Source organism: Cynara cardunculus (assembly GCF_001531365.2).
Source record: "Cynara cardunculus var. scolymus isolate 2C chromosome LG 5, CcrdV1, whole genome shotgun sequence".
In the NCBI taxonomy this organism is placed as follows: Eukaryota; Viridiplantae; Streptophyta; class Magnoliopsida; order Asterales; family Asteraceae; genus Cynara; species Cynara cardunculus.
The window spans coordinates 16,529,923-16,538,616 of record NC_037532.1 but is presented as its reverse complement, the minus strand read 5'-3'; the positions used below and the strand labels follow the sequence as shown (position 1 = coordinate 16,538,616).

Sequence of the window (8,694 nt, the reverse complement as noted above, 5' to 3'; positions counted from 1 at the left end):
AACAAAACTCCCTCCCAAAAAGAAGACAATAAAATCAAAGTGAGTTTATAAGATCAAATATAAACCAAAAAGAAGAAGTGGAACAATACAAGGCACGTTTAGTACAAAAAACTATACCCAAATTGAAGGCATAAATTTTCACAAAACCTTTGCCCCGGTAGCAAAGTTGGTCACAGTTCGATGGACATTAGTGATTACCTCCAAGAAGCAATGGGAGGTGCTCAATTGGACGTAAACAATGCATTCCTATATGGCAACCTCAAGGTTCACTTACATACACGTTTTGCATCAAAGATTTGGATCTACTTAAATATTTTCTAGGAATCGAAGTTGATCGGTCCATTGAAGGATTTGTGATTAGTCGACGAAAATATACAATGGACATATTCGAAGACTGTAGAGTCCAAGAAGTCATCCCAGTGCTTTTCCAATGGAACAAAATCTTTGTTTACAAAAGGACGATGATAGCCCTGAAGTTGATGTTTCTCAATATCGACGCTTAGTAGGAAAGTTACTCTATCTCTTTGTCAGTCGACCGACATAGCTTACTTGGTGAACCAATTTAGTTAGTTTTTAAGTAATCCACGACACACTCATATGGATGATGTAGTTCGTGTTCTTCGGTACTTAAAAACCATAGCGAGACAAGGTTCATTTTTACCCTCGACTAGAAACTTTGAGTTTGTGGCTTACTATTTATTAGTCTCGGTGGTTCATCAATCTCGTGGAGAACAAAGAAACAAAATATTGTGTCACGCTCATATGTTGAAGTCGAATATAGAGCTGTCGTAACCACCGTTTGTAAAGTTTTATCGCTGCGATGGCTCCTTTAAGATCTTGATGCTGTGTAGACAAGTGCGACTCCTTTGATGTGTGACAATGAAGCAACACGTCACATTGCTGTAAACCCCGTCTATCACGAAGCAGAAAACATGTTGAAATGAATTGTTATTTGTCTGTGAACGATTAAACAATGGAGAAATGAAACCGTGTGCCCATTCATTGTGCATTCCAACTGGCAGCTTTTTACCAAGACTCTTAGGTCTGAACGATTTCAATTCCTACATGGCAAGTTGGGTCTTCGTGATCTTCATAGTCTAACTTGAAGGGGAGTGTTGAGAATTATGCATATCTCCTACCCACCGTCCTTCCTATTTGTTAATTCTTAATTATCAGTTTTCATATAGGCCATTATCTTTTCTTATTTATAGGCTTTTTATTTGTTTTGTTTCTATATGAACTCCGAATGCACGCACCAAGTTACATCGATCAATGAGATATCTTTACCTAAAATTTGATATTTGTGGTGTTTTTGCAACCATTTTTTATAGAATGCATCTCAAGTCTACAGCTTTCTCATCTATTTACGGATATCTCATATAAACACGATATGGGAAATATTTTCACCATATTTTCTTTTTTTCCCCAAATAATCTTAAATTTCTTTGGTTGCGAAGATTCACCATCATTTTCCTTGCATAGAGAAATCAAGAAACATATCATGTGTTTTAACCAAGTACCAGACATCATATCAATTCAAATAATGAAGCAAACATATTCCATACCTAGACAATCGGACCCCGCAAACATATTATGTACCTACACAATCGGACCCTGAAGAAACATAACACACCTACAAGACATTGCACTCATTACTACATTACAATCAAGAAATCAAATTTCTCCATGATTTTACAAAATTGTTTTGAACTGTTTGTTGCATCGAAGATTTGTCTTGCAGAGTGTTTTGTGATTTAAAACTTAGTTTTAGGCTGATTTGGTGATTTGAAGGTGCATAATCATATGTTTTGTTTGTTAATTAGTTAAGGTAATAACATATTTCTTTATGATCATATATTTTGCTTCTAACTAGGTCTACATCATAAAAGCCATTCAACAAATTCTACATTCGTGAGATGGTTTGTTATTTAGATCAACACGATCTTCGGAACCCCCATTTCCATAAATTACCCTTTCAAGAGATGGTAAAATGTTTGAATATACAATCATGGGACATATAAAATATTTATATTTGTAAATACATTAGATTATGAGTATGGGTTAAATAGAATACTTAAAACTAAACTCATTCAATAATTGCTACATTCTACAAAAAAAAGAGTATGATGTCATCTTCTAGAGTGTCCCTCCCTCCCATACCGGTCCATAACCATCATGAGACAAGTAAATTATCTATCCATGGTGAAGGCGAGTGGTGCATAGGGTCGAACCCTGAAAATTCCATTCATTCTGCTGCAAGACAATTGCTATAGTTCAAGCATGGATAAGGCTGGAAGAACAAAGCTTACCTTTTAAATTTACAGTTAACTGAATGTATTTTGTTTGTTACCATTATAATGTATCTAACTCAAAGCTTAAAAATACCATTTCATCAACAACTACTCAATCAAATAATTATCTAGAAATTTGTCAAGTGATTTTGAACATAGCTTCTAGAAAGAACTACTCAAAGCAGGGTTATTTGTATATCATTATTAACACATCAATAACAAGAGTAGCAATAGATGGTATCTAGCAAGCAACGTATAACAAGTAAAAAATAAGATGATATATGGAGTTTGTTGACGCAACGATATAAGCAAAAAATGAAAAGAAAGAAAGAAGCACGAGTCTTTGAAGGAAAAGTTTCGAGACCACATACAAGTAAAAGAATTGAAAGAGAAGTAGTTGATGACGACACCTTGAGTTTGTTGAGAAAACTACAGGACAACAAGAATGACAGGATGCCAAGAATGATGGGAAACCATGATGATAAACAACATCAAGTAAGATGTTTTGTATAGTCATTAGTCATCACTTAGTAAAGAGCCCTTTCAAAATTTTCTATCTAAAAAGCTTATTCAATGGGCACATCTGAGGCAATTTTAGTAACATCTATCACTCAACTTGTCCATCATAGTATAAAAAATTTACCATTTAATGGTGCCATTGTGATTCGGGTGGTTGTTGCAAATACGAGAGACGATTTATATTATATATAAAAACTATTTTAAATCATTATTGAAAAAAAGAATCTGAAATGGAAGTGTAGCAAAACTAGATCCATCTACTTTCACCATGTGTGGAATAATTAAAATATGACAATCACACCAGATTTGTCCCCACCTCCTTGCAGCCATGGCTACCTACCCCAAGCTCAATTTGACCCTTCTCATCTCACCAACTCTTTCCTGTATATAATTCAAGTTCTTTGCTCGTTCACAAACACACCAAATCTTGTAGCAACAATGGCACTTTCACAATCCTCCACTTTGTCTTCCAAATCGCTCTTCCAAACCTACCCTTCCCACCACCAATCTCACCAACCAATTGGTATATCTCTTCTTCCAACCACCAACTCCCACCGCAAACCAAAACCCATCTCCGCCGTCCACGCAGCAGAGCCAGCCAAGAACCTGACCAAAACCCCACCTCCACCGCCACCGCCATTGAAATGGACCATTGACAGCTGGAAGTCAAAGAAGGCTTTGCAGCTTCCGGAATACCCAAATGAAGCGAATCTCGCCGCTGTTCTTAAAACCCTTGAAGATTTCCCTCCGATTGTGTTCGCCGGAGAGGCCAGGCACTTGGAGGAGCGTCTCGCCGATGCCGCCGTGGGCAAGGCGTTCTTGTTGCAAGGAGGGGATTGCGCCGAGAGTTTTAAGGAGTTCAGTGCTAATAATATTAGGGATACTTTCAGGCTTCTTCTACAGATGAGTGTTGTTTTGATGTTTGGTGGGCAGATGCCAATCATCAAGGTAAATTCTTAATCCATATGCTTTCGAATCAACTATGATTTTTGCTGTTCATTTTGTTCCTTAACATATATTCGTTCACTGATTTCGTTTTGTTTGTTTGTGGGATTCCATATAAATTCTAGTTTATTGCTCTTGAGAGATGCACTTGTTCCTTTTGGATTTATATGTTCTTACTCATTTAGAAATTCTAATATAATACTTCAAAATTTAGGGCAAAATGCAATAAGGTTTGTTTTACTTGATGCTGATTTTAACATTTGATGATGGTCTAGTTCAAAATAGGAAATAGAGTTTACATTACATAGGAATTAAACCAAAATTTTGTTGCATTTGGATGGATTTTACCTTAAAATTAACCCAAACATGTTTAGTTTTAGTAGATCCTACATGTTTTGGTTTGAAACTTTTGTTAATGGTTTAATGTTTGATGTAATTATCGACCTTTCTGTTCAACTAATACAATAATTCTTTATTTTAAAGTTTGAAAATTTATTTATTTGACCATTCAACTTAAATATAAATGACCTTGTTGTATATGATAAATTACTTAGCTTGCCTGTAGCTTTCGGACCTATCTTATTCACTCGAGAAGAAAGTCGCTATCCTTGGTTCATTGTCTCTACATTTAGGTCCATACCCCTTTACCTACCCCGTTGTGACAAATTTGTTGTATGTTCCGTGAAGTGTAGGAAATGGTTATGTTTTCGCAAAACTGAACTCAGTTTGCAAGATTTTGTGAATGATAGTTCTCAATTGTGAAGTTGATTTTGCTGTTTTTGTGGTCTACAAAGATGGTTTTTGATAAACAAGAAAAAAACACATGCTGCCTATTTGACTTTGCTGAGTTCGAGATTTCTATACCAAATAAAAACAAAAAAATTTAATCTCTTTTATGTTGTTGCTTGAAGAAAAAAACAGATTTTTGGAATGTGTTTTGGTTTCACTATCGAACAAAAATTGCAATATTATTTCTATTTTGAAGATTTAAACATAAGACAGAAATTGTAAGTGTTTCAAAACAGGGCCTAATTTACCTTTTATGTGGAGAACCATGTAAAGTTTTTTGAGTGTATAATATTTATGTACGGCAAATGCAACAAATAAACTCATACACCGTCTTGGTCTTTGGTTAGCCTAAAGGACCAGATACCATTAGTCCAAAGGCCCTTTGGTTCAATACCATAGTTTCTTGATCATAATGTTATGATTCAGTTAATATAATCTTTGTGGGATTCGGTTATATAGGTAGGAAGAATGGCTGGCCAGTTTGCCAAGCCGCGATCGGATGCATATGAGGAGAAGGATGGGGTGAAGCTGCCAAGTTACAAAGGAGATAACATCAACGGTGATGCTTTTACCGAGAAGTCAAGAATTCCAGATCCTGATAGAATGATAAGAGCTTATTGCCAAGCTGCAGCCACTCTTAACCTTCTTAGGGCATTTGCCACTGGAGGTTATGCGGCAATGCAAAGAGTCACTCAATGGAATCTTGATTTTGTTGCTAACAGCGAGCAGGGAGACAGGTATATATGCAACGGGATAGTAAATCGCTTTCTATTATTTTTAATCTGTTTGAAAATGATTTTAATCATCGTTTGGCATTGAATTTTTGTGCTACCTCATTTACAACTTGACTTTTGAGATTAACCGGACTAAATTTCAGCTTTAATATAGCAAAAATACACTTATGTTGAACAAAATCCACATTAGGTTTTGGGTGCTCAACTTTTTCTACCATTGAACTTGGATTTTCGAGCAGGATATCTTGGGTTTGCTTGGCTTGATTTGGTTTGGCAAGGATGAGCGATATTCGATAAATCCAAGAAACGCAATTGCAAAGATGACCATCTTATACGGCACTTTTTGCCCAAAATGGCTCATTCTTGCAAAGATATTTTCTTTGGAATTTTCACAAGAATGATGGTTTGCTTACTAAACCAAGTACTCTCAAGTTTCTTGACTTGAGCAGTTCACTTGACCTCAGAAGCCAAAATCATACCCTTTCACTTTGGTAAATGGGGAGTAATTGCAATATGTAGCTATAATTCATCACAATTCGATGTAATCTATTCTATCTTGTTTCTTTTGATATATTTATGTTTTTATTTGGGATTATGGTGCAATAGGTACCAGGAGCTAGCTCACCGTGTTGATGAGGCCTTGGGATTTATGTCTGCTGCTGGACTCACGATCGACCACCCTATTATGGCAACGACTGATTTCTGGACATCTCATGAATGCTTGCTCTTACCTTATGAACAATCATTGACTAGGCTTGATACAACTTCTGGCCTTTACTATGATTGCTCGGCTCACATGGTTTGGGTCGGGGAACGTACCCGCCAGCTGGATGGCGCCCATGTTGAGTTTTTGAGAGGTGTCGCTAATCCTCTTGGCATCAAGGTATCATCAAAACACCAACTTTAGTTTAATCTCATACCAGCAATTATTTTATTTCTTTTAAAGTGGAATCTGCAACCACTAATCCACGTGGTCTAGGCCCACTACTACACAGTTCTAGGACTGGCAGAGCCCTTCTTATGGGAAGTTGGTGTGGCTGCAAAGGTTTTTGGACCCAATGGGAATCGAACTAACTTCCCTTCAAAAGCAAAATAGAACAATTTGCTGAGAATGGAGGGAGTATTTCGGTTCTTATTTTTATAAAGAAAACAGCAGCGGCTCCTGACTGTGAATGCTTGCATTTATTGTAGAAATATTTTTGTGTACAAGTAGCACAAAACTTATACTTATCACATGCAGCTTTTGTCCAACTGTTAGAACCAAATGTTTCTCTCAAAATCATGTTTTCTAAAACTTATTACAATCTGGGGGCCTTTAAGGGAAAAGCCTCTCTACCCCTTGTAGTATCCGTGTAGGACCGGCTGGGTTTGTTTGGTTTGGTTTGGTTTGTACTTGAGTGTGAAAGTGTTTTTGCAGGTGAGCCAGAAGATGGATCCAAAGGAGCTAGTTAAGCTCGTTGACATACTGAACCCCAATAACAAGCCTGGAAGGATCACAGTGATTGTAAGAATGGGAGCGGAGAATATGCGAGTGAAGCTTTCCCCTTTGATAAAGGCAGTACGACAAGCAGGGCAGGTTGTGACATGGGTTTGTGATCCAATGCATGGAAACACTATAAAGGCACCATCTGGCCTTAAAACTCGCCCTTTCGATTCCATATTGGTATGAATTCTCATCGACTTCCACTGGATTTAGTTCAACAATTCTAGTCTCAATGGCCTCGTGTCAATATCTTGTTTTTGTGGAATGATCTCCTTTATAGCGTCTTTTTAAATAGTATCTTCAATTAACACCCGTTTCTCTCTCTGTAGGTTTAGTTTGGTTCATTGGTTAGACCGATTTACTGTTTGATATATGAGGGGTAAAGTTGGTATAGGAATCTGATAAGGAAGCATCCAATGGCATATACTATGTACCTGATAGGATATATATTTAAACCACATTCCCTGAATCTAGTTTCAAATCTTTGTTGCTTTCTGTCAAAATGTGGCTGAAAAGTCAATTGACAATGATATCCTGTCCCAGTAGTGTTGGTAGTTGGTAGTTGGCCAAGCACCTAGTAAAATTGACTATAATATCCTCATTTGATTTAAAACGAACCCAGTATATCTCATGCAGAGATAGGGTTTTAGGGTATGTATCCCAAGGGGTAGAGAGATTGTTTCCATGAAGACCGTCGAGCTGTTCTTTTTCGTTATAGATCTTGAAATGGTTATTACACTAAACAGAAAACCAAATTTTATGAAATTTAAATTTCAAAATAGAGATTTGAATTTCCAAAATAAAAAAAGCGGGTCATGGACCGTTATTCCTTGGTGGCCAAGTGGTTGGCCGATTGTTGTGTGCCCCACTCGATGGCTGCTGCCGGGGAAGTCAAAACAGAAAAGTAAGAAGGGAGCCATCCATGAGGTATTTTTAGATAAGTTTCAACTCTACTCGATGGTCTGACTGTTTTGGTATTTTTGTGAAAACAGGCGGAGGTGCGAGCTTTCTTTGATGTTCACGAGCAAGAAGGGAGCCATCCGGGAGGAATTCATCTGGAGATGACGGGACAGAATGTGACAGAGTGCGTTGGTGGATCTCGAACCGTGACTTTTGATGACCTGAGCTCACGCTACCACACACATTGTGACCCGAGGCTGAACGCTTCTCAGTCCCTAGAGCTGTCGTTCATCATAGCGGAACGGCTGAGGAAGAGAAGAATGGGGTCTCAAAACTCCTTGTCTTTGCAATTTTAGATGAAATTTTGGTGTTCTGTTCAAGTTTCTGGGATTTTAAAAATAAGTAATGAATTATGAGTTTGGTTTCAATAAATTGGTAGGTAGCCTTTTCTTTTTAAGTATCGGTTTACAATTGCAAGTGTGGAGATGATCTTCATTTGCTGTAGAATTTGGAAATGGGTTGGGATTGGGAGTTTGATTCAGTCAATGTGGAACTGCATGATTAATTGTTGGGTAATTGTTCTAAATGGAGTAATATTGTGAGTATCATAAAAAAAAATGTTTGGCAAATGTTTTGAATGAACAAATAATAAGATTCTGGGATGTTTCAAAGTTACTTCCTTTTAACCAAATTTCAATTCTTTTGTTTGGTTTACATATTGAAAATGTACGATTCCACACCATTCTACCATATTTTCCAAATCCTTTAACAATTCCATTCCAATTGTATCAAACTAAATGCATGGTTACATTCCTTCAAAGTCTAATCCCGTTAATAGACTTTAATTCTATCAGATTCCATTCTACGAACCAAACACCCTTTTAAATTTTTTTAAATTGATAGTAATAAGGTTATGGTTTGTGGGAGTGGGTTCATTTAAGAAATCTATTAAACTACAAAAAATTGTCCTTATCGTATGTTAAAAAACATGAAATCGGTCCTCAAATGGAAACAACGCATAGATATGATCATC

At 36.9% G+C, this 8,694-nt stretch overlaps 1 protein-coding gene across 1 annotated transcript; it reads left to right on the top strand.

Moving 5' to 3' along the window:
- Positions 1–3,198: 3,198 nt before the first annotated feature.
- On the top strand, positions 3,199–8,333 carry LOC112512388 (phospho-2-dehydro-3-deoxyheptonate aldolase 2, chloroplastic-like). Its single transcript, XM_025118328.1, has 5 exons — positions 3,199–3,758; positions 5,004–5,281; positions 5,885–6,161; positions 6,696–6,941; positions 7,754–8,333. The coding sequence occupies exons 1-5, from the start codon at positions 3,249–3,251 to the stop codon at positions 8,015–8,017; spliced, it is 1,575 nt and encodes a 524-aa protein (XP_024974096.1). The 5' UTR covers positions 3,199–3,248; the 3' UTR covers positions 8,018–8,333.
- Positions 8,334–8,694: the final 361 nt, after the last annotated feature.